This window comes from Lygodium microphyllum, chromosome 10 (assembly GCF_053477565.2).
Source record: "Lygodium microphyllum isolate KBCC chromosome 10, Lygodium_microphyllum_v1.1.10, whole genome shotgun sequence".
Taxonomy (NCBI): domain Eukaryota; kingdom Viridiplantae; phylum Streptophyta; class Polypodiopsida; order Schizaeales; family Lygodiaceae; genus Lygodium; species Lygodium microphyllum.
The window spans coordinates 28526822-28546766 of NC_141144.1; the positions used below are offsets into that span (position 1 = coordinate 28526822).

A 19945-nucleotide genomic window follows, 5' to 3' on the forward strand; every position below is an offset into this window, starting at 1 on the left:
ATTGTAACTTGTAGTACTTAGGAACCTTTTCACATGATGGCTTAGATTGTCGTCATGTATCTTGTAATCAAGTCATCTTGTACTTTTTTTCGTAATTAATACAATTACCTTTTACGAAAAAAAAAAAAAGAGAGATCCTTTTACGAAAAAAAAAAGAGAGAGAGAGAGATCATGTGCTGATTTCAGTACAGAAAGAAACATGTACTAACAGACCTGCTCTGTTGCACCTTTACTAGCTCTATACCAGTGCCCATCTTCAATATAAGTTGATGCAGTCCTCTTATCAACGGGATTGAATGGAAGGAAGTGAACCTCCTTAATCAAGAGGGATTGAAATAAATAAGATCTCCACAAATTTTCTCTAAAGAAATTTTGGCATGCATGTGACACCTTGAAAGCTTGGAATGTCAAACCAATTGTTTGGCTAATATCCATACACAATACTTGTTGAGAAGTGGTTAACACAAGGTGTCATTATTGAGCACCATACACCTTGACAAGGAAAACATTTTTATTACATGGTTGAAAACCGTCTAGTCTTTATGAAGATATTAAGAAGAGCTTCACGGAGACTTCAGAATACCAAAGAGCAACGACAGCCTTCCTTTGCACCATGATGTAGGAAATTTCAAGTACAAACTGGACAGACTCAATAGTTAAACGACCAAACTTTCATTGCCCACTTTCCAGCCTATTGTAAGATGAAACTGTACATAAACAGGTCAGTGTAAGCCTTCATTCTCTTTTTCTTTTGCTCCTATGCTTTTCAATGGTCTCATAGAGACTGCTATTTCTCACCATGATAGGAAATGTTCAGTCTATAGAGTATGCATTGTTCGCATTTGAAGAAATTCAAGGAGTTTAGTTAGGTAGAGTACCATTCAAGTAGGAGTGTGCTAAGATCTTCACAGCACTTTTGTGTCAATATGAAACCTTTAAAAGCTACAACTGCTCATTCTCAACATTTGATCTTAATTTCCGATCCAAAAATGATTTCTAATGACATAGGTAACCAAAAAACTTTACTACACCTTTGCCACATTGTAAAGCTCTGCTAACCCATCCAGCTTTAGATGTGTATTATGAACAAGATCATACCTGCAATGAAGTGAAGATTTACAAGTGTACAAAGGAATGAAATAATCCATCTTAATTTGAATTGCAATGATACTAAGTAGGAACTCAAATAGTAAGACAAAGAGTTGGTGAATCATTCAAAAACCCAATCTTCTACTCTATAAGCTATCACTAAGTCTTATCAGCTCTTTACACATTTCAAACTAGAACTGGACCACTGAATATCTACAAAAAATTTCAAACTACTCACTTGGATGAGTCATAGACGTCTGGTATTTTCGTGATGTCAAACCGCCTGCACACAAAATATGAATTGAGTAGATTTAAACAACAACTCCCTACCTCTCACTAAGTCAATCACCCTTCCCTTCCTTCCCTTCAAAGGACTCTTCCTTGCTTTGGCGCTTCCAACCTATGCCCCTTTGCTATGTCCAAAAGGTCATACATGGAGATAGCAGTCCTCTCAAGAGTCACACCACATTTGATCTTTAGCCTTTTATGGTGAACCAAGAGGGTCCAGGACATGCAGCATTACGAGAGAGTAGCTCTCGAATTGTGCCTAGTTTGCTTTCCTTCCACCCATTAAGTATACACCTTCCACCCTATTATATCTACTTCCATTGTTTGTTGTATGCGTGCGTGCGTGTGTGTGTGCGTGTGTGTGTGTGTGAGACAGAGAGAGAAAGAGTGAGTGAGTGAGTGAGTGAGTGAGTGAGTGAGTGAGTGAGAGAAAGGTTATAATGAAAGAAACCAGAGATGTTTTGTGTGTGTATGTGTGTCTCAAGGCAGCACAAGTTACAACTCCTCAATCAGCATTCCATTGGTTTATAAGTGTTTTTTTGGTCCTCATTTAACATGGCTCTAGTATCTTCAGGATGCCCATTCCCTTGGAAACCTTCCACAACTTCAGTTTGAAGTGTTTTTCCATTGTTTTACCTTTAATCTTATTGCTCCACACTCTGGTAGAGCGAGGATATACATTTTAGTCTTAATAAAGTATTCCATTCCACAAATTTTGGGGCTTTCGTTGTCAGCTTAGAGATTGGCAAACGTACATCAGTGACAGTCTGAAATAGACTGATTTCGTGCATTTTGGAACAGGGCATTTTGGGGCTTTTGCATTTTCACTACCTTTGCACCTTGGACAGCATGCATTTCAGACAGTTTTTTGACAGAGTGTGATTACATTTGCTAATTACAGTGAAGTGCTTGCTGTAAATTTTGGGAATTTTGAGATTTCCAAGTTAGTCCAGCTTGAAATATTGCTCTTTTGCTCCTTGATCAGTGACATTTATCATGGCAAATGAGGGAGAAGATGTTTTTACATGTGTCCAAGGAGGATAGGTTGGATAGCAACAACTATTTCCTATGGTCCTTTATGATGAAGAATGTGCCGATTGCAAAGAATCTCTGGGTTTATGTCAGTAGTAAAGAAGTTAGGTCCGGAGTTCTAACTCCTGCTACACCTCTTCCAGGAGAACATGGATAGCGGGAAACTCAGCCCGCTCAGCCTGTTCAGCCTGCTCCAGCCACTTCCCTAAAGATTGGTAGCACAAAACGCATGGGACACACGGGATACACAAGCATTGTGGCTAATTGCATTGGCAGTTAAGCAGTCTATCATCCCCCACATTTGATCTGCAGCTTCTTCACAAGAAGCATATGCCTAAGTTTAGAGCAGATGTTTGCTGGAAAGAATGAGACACGCATCTCTTTCTTGAAGAAAGAGCTTGAGACTCTGAAGATGAATTAGGGTGATTCTATGTAGGATCATCTAAATAAAATTCAGGACTTGCATGAGCAACTTATGAATGTAGATGAGTACTACTCAAATGCACAGTTGATATCCACTACTTTGGATTCATTGCTGCCCTCATATTTGGCCTTTCATATGGCCTTGAACCTCACTATGAGGATCTCCCCATAGCCACTTTCTTTCCTTTAGTTAGTCAGTTTGCTCTTAGAGGAAGAGCAGACAAGAAAGAACAGTGGTGTAGATGTTATAGCCTCTAAGCAGGCTTTTATGGCTAGGTGGAAGGGCAAGGACAGCCAAGTTAAAAATGCTCCGTAGAGCTCTGGGACTTTAGGTACTTCATAGGGCAATAAGAAACGGGGGGGCGGGGCACACAAGCCAAGGAGGGCAAGTGCCACTATTGCAAGAAGCCACGACGCTGCATCACAGAATTTTATGACTCGTCTTGGTCTAATAGAGCATTTAGCTCTACTGAGGATGGAAGCACATGGTCTTTTGACAGTGGTGCTTCCAAGCACATCACATCTCGCATAGATTTGTTTTCTTTTGTTGTTACAGCCTTGGTTGGCAAGTCTGTACAATGTGCCAACAATGCATCATACCCTGTTAGAGGCATTGGGGAGATTGTGTTGACAACCATTGATAGCTCTATTCTGCACTTGCAGAATGCCTTATTTGTGCCAAGCATAAAGAAAAATTTGCTATCTATTTCTTCTTTAGACAAGGTGTGGATTGCAAGTCACCTTTGAAGATAACAGATGTATGGTCAGAGATAAGAAACACATGACTTTTTTTTTTACTAGTACTTTATATCATTGGTTATATGAGTTGGAAGCTTTTTCAATCGATTAGTCATTCTATCTCGCATCTACTCTCACTTTTGCTATGTCATAGGCAGGGTTACGGCATGCTCGCATGGGGCATGTAAAGTATGGTAGCTTGATACTTATGCAGCGTACACACATGCTTGACGCTTTACCTCTCTTGGAGAGACCTCCTGAGCATATATGCAAGGGGTGCATTTTGGGAAAAATGCATCGTTTTTTATTTCCTCATGATGTTGCTTTTAGAGCAACTACTAGACTATGGATTATGCACTCGGATGTATGTGGCCCTATCCAAACAAAGTCATTGGGTGGTTGTTACTATTTTGTCACTTTTATTGATGACTTTACTCGCTTTTGATGGGTCTACTCTTTGGTGAAAAAGTCAGAAGTGTATGATGCATTTTTGGCTTTTGTTGCACTCGCTGAAAATCAATCTAGCTGTAAGATTAAGACCCTTCATTCAAACCTAGGGGGGGAATACATGTCTTCTATGTTGAATTTTTTTTTGAAGCAGAAAGACATTGTTCACCAGTACACTACTGCTTATACTCCACAGCAATTTACACATAGCCACTATCATATTAAAAGTAAGAAAGTGAGTAACCCTTGCACATTGTGGTTCCTAGCTTGGAGATAATTGCCAAACTAGGTAGCCATTTCACTCTATACAAACACTACATATAGACCAAAATGCTCCTTGCAACACTACACACAAGCCAGAATGCCCCTCAGAGCGGATCCATCGAATTTTCATCCAATTGTATCTAGGTTGATTAACTAAAAGTGTTTGCAAATACATTATATCACAAAGACCACAAAGATTGGTCTTTCTAGTACATTACACGTTCGAGTCTAATGTTGCCATGAATCATAGTACATATGAATAATAGCCACAAATTGCACTACCATTGATTAAAACTCTACAAATCACACTATGACCAAGAGTTTGCAAATTATAGTTGTGAATGGGTGAAGATGATCACATATCTAAGAAAGTATGCAAATCAATCTCCCAACCAACCCAATTTGTCAAATCTAAGACTAAACTCCTAGTCCACCTCATAAGGAAACACTTAAGACATGATTCTCCTAGGGACAAGTTAGAAACTCGCACATAGAAGAAGTTTCAAGACCTTCCATCAAGATTTATGAAGTTCAAAAAGAGAAATTGGGTAGTTGTCTTGCTCATGCGAAGCACAAAGACTCATCTAATAAAGCCATTGAGGGATCGCCAAAGGTCAAAGAAGTGAATATTGCAGCATTGGAGGAGTCCCCTCAACTTGTAAAGATTGCATTTTTACACGGGAAACTTCAAGAAGAAGTGTATATACAGCAGCCCATTGGTTTTGCAATTGTGGGATCTGAACACTTGGTGTGCAAGCTGAAAAAGGATTTATATGGTTTGAAGCAAGATCCTCGAGCTTGGTATGCAAAGATTGATGCCTTTTAACTCAGCCAAGGATTCATAAATAGCTCATCAAAGTCTAGCCTTTACGTATGTAAAGACAGGGGGTCCTTGCTAATCATATGTCTATATATTGATGATCTTTTGCTTACAAGGACACATGATGATTAGATTTCAGCATTCAAACAAAATATGCAGCAAACTTTTGAGACGTCAAATTTGGGGCCTTTGCACTGTTACTTGGGCATTCAATTCATTCATGATACTAGAGGCATTGGATTGTCACAGTCTAGATACATTGGTAAACTTCTTGATAGGTTTGGCTTACACAATTGCAAGCTAGTTGGTTCACCAATGCAACCTGGACTAAAGCTGTCATTGCATGATGACAGTGACTTGTTTGATATCTGTACATATACTCCAACAGTTGAATGTCTTATTTACTTATGCAACACAAGGCCAAACATACAGTTTACAGTTTGAGCCCTATACAAATATATACATTAGTCACGCATGTCACATTGGCAAGCTGTCAAGCGTGTTTTCCATTACATGCAAGGCACTAGGACTCTTGGATTGCTTTATGCCAAGGGGGGACCATTGCACTTACATGCTTACAGTGATTTTGATTGGGCTGGTGATTATGACTCTCGTCACTTCACTAGTGGTAATTGTTTCTTTCTTGGCTCATCTTACATCTCTTGGCTTAGCAAGAAACAATCCATTGTTGCCACATCGTCATGTGAAGCTGAATACAGGGCAACTTTCACTACCACGGTTGAATGCGTATGACATAGACGCTTGTCGTCTAATTTGAACGTATCTGTCACGAAGCCTGCTTCTTTGTTCATTGATAGTCAGAGTGCCATTGCAGTGACACGGAACCCAATGTTTCATACATACATGAAACACATTGAGATCTACTATCACTTAGTCAGAGACAGGCTACATGCAGGTGATATCAGCCTTGTCTACTGTTCTACCACCAGTAATGTGGTAGACATCTTCACCAAAGCTCTTCCTCTTGACAAATTTGAAGCATTCCACAATGCTTTAAAATTGATCTCCTTTGGTAAATGACCCTTGCATATTGATAAATCTTCACTCCAGGAGGGTTTGTTGGGTTTGACTCACACCTATGGTCATAGAGGAGTATTGGTGATCCTCAGTAGGACACAAGGGCACTTTTTACTCTCCTTACAAGAGGTTTTCTTCCCCCGGTTTATCTCTTTTTATTTTATTTGCCTATGTTACACAATTTGGGCACTTATTGTGTTTTATACCCATTGGGTGTGAACACCCTCTTACAACCCTAAGGTTTAAGGGTTGTACTTTGTACTTGCACCTTATACTCTTTTGATTATTGCATTGGGTGTCATACTATCACACACATGCACACACTCTCTCTTCACTGTCAATTGTATTTGCAACTAAGCTTGAGCTTCGATCCTTGTGCATCCTCTCACCTCTCACAATGCTTTGGGCCACATCATACAAAAAGAAAGAATTTTGCTAACGCACTCGCAAAGGGTTCGCACCCAAACCCCCCTAAGTTATTGTTGCTATAGAGTCTCTAGATACCCTCCCTCCTTCCATCCATGAAGGATTCCTCGTCCTACTAGTTTTATATTCACACCTCCCTAGTCAGCGTTTTGTTTGCAGGATGGCTCAAATCTAGCAATGGAATGTCTAAGACATGACAACAGCAGACCTCCTTTTGAGACGAGGGATGTAGTAGACCCCATCCTCTGAGGAGGAGGCAAGAAGATTGCCAAAGACAGCACCTAGCAAGCAAAGGAGGCAATGCCATGGCGGTAAGAGTGCACTGATGATTGACAGAGACAAGGGTAGCAAGGCATACAAAAGCAGAGAAAAGCTAATGAACATGGAGAATGGCCAAAGACTTCATAATGGCAGCCCATGTGGCACCGCCTTAGCCATGTGGAACCTCTACAGACATGACCCTGGCCACCCAGGAGCGAAAGACTCCAAAGCCCCAATTATCAACAGCCACTCAAACATAGGTGACACGACAAAGTGACTCTCATGCTCCCCAAACCATCTTGAAGACAAAGATGCTACAAGCAGCCCATGCATCCGCATCTCCAACACCCTCTTGTTACCAAAAGACTCCTCAGAACCGATTCCATCACAAGTCCCTTACAACTAGCACGTGGGAGCGTGGCATCCCCGCAAGAGAGTGAGCACGAGAAGGATGACTTGAATGCATCTTCTGAGGAATTTCTACCCTTGGCTAAGGCAACAGAGGTAATAGAAAGGAGGCCTCACAAGGTGTACTCTCGAGCAGATGGCAGAGAAGGGCATGGACCATAGAGCCACATCAGTCTTAGTTTTATATGTATGGAAATTGAGATCTTTTGCGAAACTTTCAAGTGCAAAAAAGGAATTAGGTGGTTGTCACCTAATAAGTTCAGTTCTCCCAAGCTTCATGATGGTCTTTATTATATTTATCATCCATTATCACATGGTTGCTAGAAGAACTTCTTTAAAATTGGGCTTATGCAACAACTTCAACCTTGGAGCCCAAGGCTTGTGGCCTTTGTGTCAATACAAAAACATTGCTTTTGAAAATTCTTCTACTAATTGAAAATCTGTTTTGGGCTTCTTTGAGGGTGAAATTGATGGTGGTCTCTCTCCACATAGCTTGTTCTTTCTTAGAAGCAAACTTTGGTTGATTTTGAATGGACACCTATTGAAATACAGCATGCTACTTCCATGTATCTTTTGAATATCCATTGGAACATGATGCTTGATTTGCCTCTTGTTTTTCAATAACCAAGAAAAGCTTATTCTTGACCTCCAAAAGACAACAAAGCATCTATCACATCCCTTTTAGTGATATTCATGTCCTCCACTATTATAGCATGTGGATCTGAAGATGCAACCAGCAAATCAACATCTTTATCTTCTTCTATCTTCTCAATAACAATATTAGATACCACCCCTCAGATGGTCTGGCACTTTAGCCCACCAGATTGGTTGTTTACACAACCATTGTATCTTTGATGTACTTGGTCACTCTTCACAGAGTTTCTTGTACTTTGTATTTACCTTAGGGGGACTTTCTCCGAGGTGTTATTAATAGAGTTCTCTTTTCTTGGAAAAAAAAAACATTAGATACACATTAGCTTTTTTTGTTTCTTTAGGGGTAGAGCTGCTATCCTTTTCATTCTTCTTGCCTTTTGCATAAGCTTGCTTCTTGCCTTCTTGTTCCTTTTTAAAGTACCTGCAATCGGGTTGTTTATGCCCTTTGCGACCACACTGACAGCAAGTGACATCTTGCTATTTCTCCTTGCTTTTTTTGCGATTTTTGTTCTTATTTGTAGCATTTAATCTTTTTTCAGTTCATCCTCTTACATTGTAGGTAGATCCACAAATTTCCTCACTTGCCTTGTATCTAATCTCTTCATTGAGAATAGAACCACACACACCATCAAATGTCAAGTTGGGGTTATTGCTCAATGACACAACCAATGCTTTCCATGAATCAGACTAAGTCATGAGCAAGATGATAGCCCTCAATTTGGGATCAAAAGCTAGCAAGCTTGCATCCTGTAACTTGCTCAAAATACCAATGAAAGCATTCAATTACTCTAAGGCAAGCTTAGACTTATCAAGCTTCAAGTTGACCAACTTTCGCATGAGATGTATCTAATCGACAGGAGTTGTATTCTCATATCTAGCCTTGAGTTTCTCCCAAACAGCATAGGCAACAACAAGTCCCTTGATATCACCAAAGATATTATCTATGACAACCATTTTAATATAAGTAATGGCCTTTTTATTCATTTTAGCCCAATCCTCATCAGACAAAGCAATAGGCTTATGTTCTGCGAAGGCATCATCACAATCCTTCAGAAAGAGCATACCCTGCATATGATCTTTCCAAAGATCAAAGCCATTGCCATCAAATTTATGAATCTCAAAGAGATTCTTTGTGTCAAATGTAGATGCACTGTCAACCATCTTGAGCAATAAAGTAATGCAATAAGTTGCTGAATACTTTCAACCAAGAGCAAGGTTGTAGAATGTAACAGCAAGTACACACACTTGCACTTTCAAGATGTCCAAAGAGCAAATGTTTTGTTGCAATTTCAGTCTCAAGTACTGATTACAGCATGTACACAAATCAAATTTGATACATTTGGATTAATGATGGCTCTCACTTGAGTAATACATCACCATAATGCCCAAATGCAATAACCCAAGTGCTGTATATACCACTGTTTCACTGCATAATGAGCATTCAACAATACATATACCAAGAAAAGCTGCGCTTTTACAACACCTGAAACATCCCAAGTTCAAATTTCTCCCACTCAGCAGAGAATCTGCTGCAAATTTCACTGTCAAGGCTCAAATTGACTCAAAGTGCATCATGATGCAAAAAACCCCAAAATTTTTGCAGTGAAGCTGCCTGAATTGCATCAATACATCCTCCCAAGCATCAAATATAGGCCAATGTTACAGAAATTTCATGACTTCTGAGCCCTAAATTTCTAGGTCCAGGAAAGCACAAATTTCAATGAAATTGGCTCAGCCGAGCAAAATTTCACTTATACATGAAAAGCCCCAAAATTTTTGAGGCATGTGCACCCAATGTCTGCAATTTATGGGTCAACAATCATGTTATGCATGTCCGGCACCAAATCTACGAAAGGCCCCAAATTTTCACGTGTAAATTCGCACAGATCTATGTTGTGTGCTTGCACGCGCGCAAACACTTGGTAAAATAAGGGGCTTGATTCTTCAATAAATTAAATATGTCAAAAAATGTCTAAACGATGACAAAATGGCGCCAGCCATTGACCTCTGCGTGTCACGCTGCTCGTTGCCTACTGCCTGGGGCGTTGCGTGCAGTCCACCTAACATGTCGCCATCCGCCTGGTCGTTGCAGTCCACGTGATCCATCAGCCGTCGAGTAGACCAGCCTTTGACAAGGCCGCCAGCTTGTCACATGAACTGCCCGGTCGACAGACCTGCCAGCCTGTCATAATTATTGCAGGCATTGTCGCAGTTGCTGCCTGCTCAAACTATCCCGCCTGCTTGTCACAACTGCCTACCTGCTGGTCACAGCTGCCTGACTGCACCGATTCTCGTGCTCTGATACCAGTTTAAAGAGTACAAGCGGAAGCAAAACAGAGTATGCGCGTCAATCAAGGTGCAACACTGGTTAAGTGAAGAGAGAGAGAGAGAGAGAGAGAGAGAGAGAGAGAGAGTATATGGCAATTTCCTCTGCGTCTTTGCCATGACTTGTGTAACATTTTTGTGGCTTCGTACTGGGATTTTACACACGTTGGCTTAGAGCCCTCGTGTATCTTGAAATCATGTAGACTTGTACCTTTTTTTCGTAATTAATACAATTACCTTTTGCGAAAAAGAGAGAGAGAGGGAATCAACAGATAGGTGTGCACCGACGTCGTACACACACAGAATAAAAGAATGTGTTTATAATTAGGGTACAGTACACTTACACCCGCAAGGGTGAGTTCACATGTGTAAAGTAATATACACACGGGAGTAGTGTAAGGGCCTTTACACCCAACAGTTTGGGCCTGCACTACATGTCTATTTGGAGGAAAATTATAGTTTGCAGAAATTCTTTAGCTAATGCTCACCCTTACCTATCTTAATGTCCCCCATCAAGTCAACTTATGGACATATCATTCCTTCAGCTTGGATAAAGGATCGTGCTAAACACATTCGCCATATCACTAAGTCTCTAACATGATGAGAAGAATCTTACATTACAGATGCAATTGTAAGTTGCCTTATAAATCAAAACTTCTCTTTTGGATATACCTTTTAAATCGAGTTGTCGTACTGCATTCTAGTGTTCTTCTACGAAAAGAGGCATTACTAATTCTTCTTGTCAAAGTTGTGCTGCACTTTTGGAAACAATTGGTCACATTTCATGGTTTTTTCCTTTAGCTTGCAATTTTCTAAACAAAGTATCTGCCTATTTGACAAAAAGATTCCCTTCTCCTACATCTCGTAAAGACTTTTGGTTGTTTCGGATTATATCTACAGCTCTAAGAGGTTTTTCTCACTCTCTAGCTTGTATCTGGTTTTGGCACTTTCAAGCATCTGGAAGACAAGAATTAGCATGGTCTTGCATGACATTATAGTAGATCCTTTTACTCTTTTCAAAAGATCTCTTCACAATCATTGTATGATTTCCTTCAACTTCATGATATTGAGCCCCATCAATAGTCCATTTTTGAAAGTATTTTTAATACAAGCTATGTTCTTCCTGGACATATTCATTTTGTACATTGTGTTTTCCCAATAAATCTGATACATTCTTCCTAATGCTCACCTTCTTGGTATCATCACATCTTGTACATAACCTTGATCAAAAACAGTGGTTTCACAAAAAATGTGTGTATTTGCACACATGTCTGTGCGTGTGTATGTGCACGCATGCTGTGCGTGCGCGCGCGCGCGCGTGTGTGTGGCCGTGCATGTCTCTGCATGGTTTCTTACTACACATGCAAAACTATGCTTCTTGTATGCAAGTGTCATGGATGACTACAGTGAACACAACATGGAGATAAATAGCTAGGCACAATCAGTTCAGAACATTTACATTGGATAACTAATCATGGATTCTTCACTTATCAAAATTAGATGAAATGGTTTTAATTGTTTGTTTTGTGGGTGGGGTATGCACAACATGATGCACACATCACAAGACCAAACCCTTGCACCCGAAGTTTCATTGGACAAGTCTGCTTATTTTCACTCTCTTCAGTCGATGGCTCTAGGAAGACCAGCCTTGCGCTAGCATGGGTATGCACCAAGCACCCCATTGAGGGGCCCAAGTAGGTGGGCTCTACGAAGACCAGCCTTGCACTAGCATGGGTATGCACCAAGCACCCCATTGAGGGGCCCAAGTAGGCGGGGACTTGGGAGAGGCTAACCCTAGCCCTCACCCAATAAACACCATATCCCGATGGATTCCCACAAAAGGAGTGTCAGCCTGCCTTGCCTGTCAGCTTATACAAAGGTTTTAATGTTTTATAGGGATGTACCCATTCAAAATAGCATGACTCCATCAAAATGTCTATGGAAGCTTAAGGTCATGGGATTGTTTCCAAACATGAATTGGAGATTTGTTTGCAAGATTTTGCAAACGTAGTTGTGGCTCCTCCTACTCCTATGTCACAAAGGTGCCAAACATTTTAGGTACTCGAGAAATACCTTAAAGTCAAGTTGATCCAATAACCAATGCTTCTAATGCATTTTCAATTGAAAAATCCTTCACTAAACAGGAATTGCATCATGCTAGAAAAAGTCAACTGGAAGCCTCATGGATGGTACTGCCTTGCATGGATTTTACTTTGGCTTTTTGGCGTGACTAAAAGACATAAAACTGTTAGCTATCAATAATGCTTGGAAACCAGGGCAATCACCATATTCTCGGAAAAGAAGATTGGAAGTATTGTTTCCTTAGAGCAATTATGAAAATTACTTGCTCTAAGAAGCTTGCCAACAAACTGAAGTGAGTACACCATGCTGATTTCCATCAAGCCAGATGAGTTTATTCCCAAAAGGGAGAAAACGGATAACTTGAAAAAATTGAGTATGCTAAGCATACTGATCAAGACATTATGTTGTTTTGCTGTATGAAGAGGAAAAAGGATATTGTGCAGAATACCAGAAGCAGAAAAAAAAAGCATAAAATACACCATAGAAACTACAAACCCTGCACAATCACACACTCCTTATTAGTTATACCTTACATTACTCCTGGAAACCTTAGAAAGGTGAAAATCCACGACATTCTGATTTAGAATTACAGATCCAATCCATATCAATATGAGAGCATTGTTGTCACACAAGCAATTCAAAGAACTCAAAAAGCAAATCTAGCTGCAGCTCATCTATCTGTCTCAGCCTAGTTAAGGGAAGGATTGCCACCAATATGCACCAAAATAATGAAGTAATTTTCAATCTCAGAACCTATAAAATCCATCATTGCAATCAATCTAAATTGACCATAAAGCCTAATATCTTGTCCCGGCAACACACACAGACACAGGAAGTGTACTCATGCGAACAGATAAGGACTGACACACTTCCACACTACTGACTTACCCCTTTCGCTCATTGTATATATCACGTTCCAGCTTCTTCCAACGAGCAAACATCAGAAGAAACCCTTCACTACCACAAGGCAGACCTGCTGCAATTCGATCAACATCCATATTTGTCTTTCCAAGAGCTGTTGCTTGATCATAAGGTGGCAAAGCCTCATCTGATGTGGCTTCAGCTAATCTGTCCTCCTCTGCTTTGCATAGTAGTTTTACTTGGCCAGTTACCTTTTTTATGAGATCTACCTGGAATCACCAAAACAAGGATATGAAGATAGTAAAACCAAAACAACATGATAAATTTCTACAATGTACCACAGAAATGCTGCATAAGGGATACTTTGAATCTATATCACTACGATGAGTGCCATCCAAAAAGCAAGCCTTCCTCATGGGTCCTTTTTATATCCTTGAATTGTAACACAAATGATACAAATAATAGAATTGTTTAAAGATGCCTTTTCAACTTCCAATCCACATCAAAGGACTATATCATTATACAAAGATGACTACTATGCGTTTCTGTTCCAGAGAAAACAAATTGTATTTCTTTTTCTGCAAGTAAAATATGGCTGATTATATTACTCAAAAAACTGATTACAACAGAATGCTCATGCTCAATAGACTAGCTGGAGCTGATGCAAAGTCACCAATACATCATGTATACAAGCCTCTCAAGGCGGTCTAGGGCAAGAAGCCGGGGGGGCGGGGTGGGTTATATCGCCAACTGGGGCTGACTGACTGCATCACAAAGAACAGACCCTGGCCGCCCCAAGTACGCATGAAGTGACCACGGAGCTCTTTACTTGCCCTGCACCTGATCCCATCGGCCGCGGAGGGAGTGGATGATGGAGGTCCAAAGCTTTGCTAAGATTGCATGTACTAAAAGTCTCTCTCCGCCGAAAGCCTCCTGACACTGCGCCTTCCATATATGCCATCCAGTAAGACTCCCTATGATCTCCCATACCTCCGAGCGGTCTGCTGTGTGGGCTCAAGTACCTGGCAGATGGGTAGAGCCTCCAGAGAGACCACTGCGCACAACCCTGTCTCGATCATGAATATCGTGTCATGCATCCCGGTCTCATACAAAACGTGACCGCCCTAGCTGACTGCCTGCCAGTAGAAAGCTCCCCATGAGATACACCCAAGGCTGGGTGCCATACGGTGAAGGATGCAGCATGCTCCTCTCCACACAAGTTGCGCCTCCTCACATGACCAAAGGTAGTGCTTTGGGGTTTCCAAACGCTGCTGTGTGCAGCACTTACAACCTCCCTCCTTCTACAATGTTAGAGAGGTAGGATCTTTGATCGTTTATGGAATGAATGCTTTTACATGACTATAACTAGCCAACTTCCCACCGCCAAGCCTCCATGTGCCACCAGCCATAAAAAGTACGACACCCTCCTCGGCCTCCAACTATCCCATAGGCGGCGCCAGAAGGTCCGTCAAAAGGGCTCCGTGATGCTCTGCTCTGCACATAGCCACTCTAGGAACCTAGGTGACCGCAGAGGCCGGCTATAGCAGCTCTCCTGGATCCCACTCCAACTCATCAAGTGGTCTGCCCTCCCAAATCCAGAGGCGCCACTCCCTGAGCTCCTTCCAGAAAACATAGGAGTTCAGTCGCCATGTCTTCCCCTGAAGGCCCACAACCCAAATCCTCCTCCACGAAAGGGTGGCAATCCCTTCATCCTACTGCCCTCTATCAAGGGCCAAACGTCCCCCCTCCTGCATGGCGAAGAAAGTCCCCTGCAGGGCACCACCCACTCCACCTGCCACCTAACAGGGGATACCTGCTGGTGAAAACCTAGCTGCCCATACCTCCCTAGGCTCTATCGGCTCTCGTATTGCGCGAGCAAGCCACTCCGAAGGTATTGTTGCATCTATCTCTCTTCTCCTCAACTCCACTCCTCTCTAGCAGTCTGATACTCGCTGCAACACCTCTTCGTCCGCCATCCTGTACACCTCCCGCCATGTCCCAATGGTACGAGCCAGGCTGGCCTTCCACCCAGCCCACTGGATGTGGGGGCACTCACCTATCTCTGCTCCTTCCCGATCTTTGACCTAGGCGTTCCAGATCACCAACTGACGGTCTATTTCCTCTTGGCAGCCTGGGGGGGTCTGGATTATGGCCCGCCAAAAGACTCCCTAGCATTTGTCCTGAAGTGAAAATCTCCTAGAAAGCCATTAGTAAGACATCCTTCACCACTTCCCAGTAGGTAGTGAAGAAGGTCTTAGAGAGCTCATCCTCCCCCAGGCATTTCTGCCCATCCTGTGTATGGAAAGCCTCCTCTAGTTTCTTCTCTGTGAAGGGGGCTAGGAGGGAGCATCCCATCTCCTTTGTGACGAGGTACGGGATGTGATCCCATATCTACTGTCTAAATCTCCCTCCTTTAGCTGAAGCTGTCTCCTGCTGAAAGAGACACGTGTAATAGTCGATGGCAATCTCCATCACCTCATCTAGGCTAGAACGGGTCCTCCCATACCCATCCAAAAGGTTGCGTATCTGCTCTCCTGTGGTGCAGGGATGGTGCACCTCGAAGAACTCCCTGCACATCGTGTCCCCCTTCCGTGCCCAGAAGGCTGCTGAGGTGCGGAAAGAGAACTCCGAGCGCCTGTCCTCTAGGCTAGCAATGCCTGCACGCGGCTGTACCTCCTGTGCGTGGAGGGTGGGATCCCCTGGTGCCTCTGCAATAATCTCTGCGTGGCTACAGGGTCTTACCAGGGTGGTCTCTCCTCCTCCCAACACTGCTACCTGGCCTGTATGGCTGCCTCTTGGCAGATTCTGCTCGACTCGGCTAGGATCTCTCCAACCTCCACTGCTATCCGGTCCCTCCTGTCCCACTTTCTGGTCCAAATCTACTCTATCTGTCTCGTCACCTCCTCCCTCCTATAGATCGAGTGAGGGATCCAACAGCATCGTGTGTCTAGGGCGGATGCTAGGGGGTCAAGTGTTAGGAGAACCAGGCAATGATCGGACAACATGGTGCTTGCCAACTGCTCAATCTAGCCTCCACGAGAGCCTCCCCACTCTCCCACATAAAACCTGTCCAACCGCTCCAGCGGGACTCCACCTCGCCGCTTGTATTCCCAAGAGAAGTCCAACGACATCTCCCTCCTATGGAAGCCAAGATCTTTCCAGGCATCACGTGCTCCAACTACAAGCAAAAAGACCTCCCATGCCTCCTGCTCCTTCCCAGCCATGCCCTGGAGAAGTCCAACGACCTCTCCCTCCTAAAGAAGACAAGATCTTTCCAGGCATCACGAACTCCGACTGCAAGCAAAAAGACCTCCCATGCCTCCTGCTCCTCGCCACCCATCCTTTCAACTCGCAGGTAGGACCATGGGCCACTGCGGAAGAACTCTTGTGGCAACAGCTATGCCTGTCTCAGGAAGGTGTGGCGGGTGGCAGGGGTGGATGAGCTGGTGGATGTGTGGGAGGGGGAAGACTGCAGGTGCGCCGAGGAGGTAGGTGTGTGTGGCTCATCACCTCCTGTGGGAGGAGGGGGGGTGGGTTTGGGGAGGCTCACCTAACCCCGGTGCGGATCAAGGGGGATGCTCCGTAAGGGGGGGGGTGGAGGGGAAGAGGATCGAGGGATGGTGGAATGGATGGAGATGCATGGCCAGTGTGTCTGTGTGTGTGTGTTGGGGGGGCGGGGGGGGGGAGAGGGAAGAGGGGGTGTGTGAGTGGGTGAGGGGACTGTGGGAACAAGGGCAAGGAAATCTCTGGCGCGGGTGGAGAATGTCGGGGCTGCGATCCTGTCGGGTGGGACGGACAGGGGGGGCTATGGAGTGCTCTGCCAAGGGGGGGTCGCTCGCCCGCCTACACCTTGCTGACGAGGCTGAGTCTAAGAAGCTGGCTGCGCCTCCCCTTGCTGTCTCCCTCTCTGACATCTCTAGACCCATGTGAAGCCATCAGCGTCCACATGCGGACCTGTTGGCGGAGTCGCCTTGGCTCCGAAACGCGTACAACCTGTTGCCTGATGCCCAAAGTCGTAATGGCCTGCTGCCTAAAGGAGTGTCCGCCTGCCTTAATCTCTAGGAACTGTGGGATATTCTTGACCTCTTTCACTGCCACCCGTACCTTTATGACTCCTGCTGCTGTCCAAAGTCTTCCACCAAGAGCCCTCCAAAGTCTTCCACCAATTGGCGATACTCAATCGCTAGGCCGGGTAAAAGAAGGGTGTCCGGGTGCCAAAGAAACCTGTTGTGTAGTGCAAACGCCTCCACAGTATAGCCATTGTACCAAGGGACCATGCATATGACCCCCTTCGTGGACGCATATGGTGAACTAGCGAGTAACTCGCGAGCTGCGTCTGTCGAGCTAAGTTGGACCATGAAGATCCCTTGGCCCAGTAGGACCGCCTCCACGATCTGCGTTGTGCCGATGCGTAGTGTGGAGTGAAGCCAGTCCCGAAGCTGGGCCCTAGCTAGGCAATGTCCTACTACCTGACCATAAATCGTTGTTTCCATTAGCTCCAGCTCCTTAGCTCGGACGGCTAAGAGCTGCTCCTTAGAGAGGACTACCCATAAGGTGTTTAACTGGGGGGCACTCGCTAAGTGCGTCGGCATCTGACCATAGGTTTCCATTGCGCGTCCTTGCTAGGAACCTTCCTATCACGCTGTTGTGCTTTCCAAGAAGGGAGTTGCTGCAGAGGGTGGGAGCAACTGAAGGGGGGGGGGGGCCGCAAAGGGGAGTTATTGCTTTTCAAACGGGTGGTGTGTTTGTCAGGCCGGGCCTCATGGCGTCAAACAAGAGCGGGGTGGGGCGGGGCGGGGCGTCAAAACAGGGGCGGGGCAGCGCTCTACAAGGCGGAGGCGGACAGGGGGAGAGGCATCCAAATAGGAGCGGGGCGTCGAAACAAGGGCGAGGCGGAGCTATGCAAGGTGGAGGCAGACGGAGGGAGAGGCATCAAACAGGAGCGGAGGCGGATGGGGGAGTAGCGGAATAGAGGTGGGGAATTGGCGCAATAGCAGGGGGTTGGAGCACAGTGAACGTGACGAGTAGCGAGCAGAAAACAAATTGTATTAGTGACACCTCAAAGGAAAAACCACCCTGAGGTGAAAAACACACAATACATAGAAGGCCTGTAAAGATATAACTACGACCATTGCCCAAACAACCAGTCCACTGGGCTACAATGTCTAATTATATGTGGAGCCAGATGAAAAAGGGTGTCAAAAACCTAGGTGTGCACAAAGGCATCTCTCCTCCTCTCCTCATCCTTTCAAAACTACATAACATCTCCCATCTATGCAGTGAGTGTAGATGATCTCTATCCAAATCCAAGGAAGAGACTCTCCACTGCAAACATCCTAACAGTCACTAGCATGGATAGACCTCACCAATCCAAGTGAACTAAGCAATGGTATTGGCAATCAGTTCCCATCTATGACAAACTCAGAAATGCTGGAATGAATGAATAATCATGAATGAAAGACAATAATGATGCAATGGCCTCAGGCCTTTGTGTTACAAAGCTAAGGTATGGAGATAGTTACCAACAACTATAGAAGGAGGAGAGAAGAAGATGACTATGATGTCCCAATTGATGAGTGTACACGACAATCTTCAAGAAAAGTGCAACACTAGAGGGAGTGAAACACAATCCTCCAAGGAACAGGATATTCATGTAGACTCCTAGTAAAGAAAGGATATGGTCAAATAGTGGAGGGAACAAAACGTGATTCTCTTAGCAAGAAGATATCAATGATGACTACAAAGGACCTCCACGATCAGCACATGAGGTTGAAAGAGATGAAGCCATCTAACTATCCTCTACAACAGCAAAATGCAGCCTACGAGGTGGATAACACAACTTGCATAGTATAGGCAAATGATGACATGGCTGGACACGATGACCACAATAGAAACATGTTGGCTATCACCACAATGAGAAATGGACTTAATGATTTAATTAAAATTAACTCTAACTCTAATGATTTGATTAAAATAAATGCAATGCTAATTCTAGTACACCTAGCTCTCGGTATGGTGACCATTGCACTCGCAGTCAAGGATTTCACACCAGTCAACAACATAGTAAAAGGAGCAAGGTGCAATGTGAAACTTTCATCAAATGGAAACTTTGCACCTTAGAATTCATTACATCAAAAGTTTCACCTGCTAAGCAACTCACTAAACCTTTAAAGGTAGATCCCGAGCTTAAGTTTAGTCTGCTAATAAGCAACTCACTTCTAATTAAGAATCCAAGTACTAATTAGCTCTAAATGAAATACAAGATTTGATTAAGAAACCATTGGTTACTCATTTAGAAAGCTGATCTTGGCTATTTGGGATCCTTTCTTAGGAAGACCTCCCATGCCTCTTGCTCCTCCCCAGCCATGCCCTAGTAGTTGCTACCTCTACCTTGCTGGTCCTCTAAGGCCTCTAGGTTGTTGAAGTCTCCTCCAACAATCCAGGAGTCCACCTTTGGGAGTCCTATTGCGATCACCCAAAACCTGCTGCGTGCCCTAACCTCAGTAGGGGCATAGACATTGAGGACTCTAAGGCACGAGTCCCCAATATCCAATCTAGTCCATAGAACCCTCCTTGCGACAATTGTCCCACGGTCTCATACATTGGCGGTGAGGCTTGGACCAATAGAGGTGCATATGTCTCCACTCCTACCATGGGCACCGATGGCGTGCTCCTAGTAGGTGTGTGAACTGCCCCAGAGTATCTTTCCTACCCGGTAGGCTTGGGTGGGAGTGAGCTTGTGCTCCTGTAGAAGTAAGATGTCGATCTGTTTGGCAAGGACAGGGGCTA

At 43.9% G+C, this 19945-nt stretch overlaps 1 protein-coding gene across 2 annotated transcripts in view; it reads right to left on the reverse strand.

The window, feature by feature from the left end:
* The window catches only part of LOC148029832 (inositol hexakisphosphate and diphosphoinositol-pentakisphosphate kinase VIP2-like), a 269020-nt gene that overhangs the window by 56053 nt on the left and 193022 nt on the right, over positions 1 to 19945 (reverse strand). For both annotated transcript variants that reach the window (XM_087686139.1, XM_087686140.1), the window contains 3 exons: positions 13184 to 13425; positions 1328 to 1372; positions 1032 to 1098 (listed from right to left, as the gene is read on the reverse strand). In XM_087686139.1, coding sequence (XP_087542265.1) covers positions 1032 to 1098; positions 1328 to 1372; positions 13184 to 13425 — 354 coding nt within the window. The remainder of the gene's footprint in view (positions 1 to 1031; positions 1099 to 1327; positions 1373 to 13183; positions 13426 to 19945) is intronic.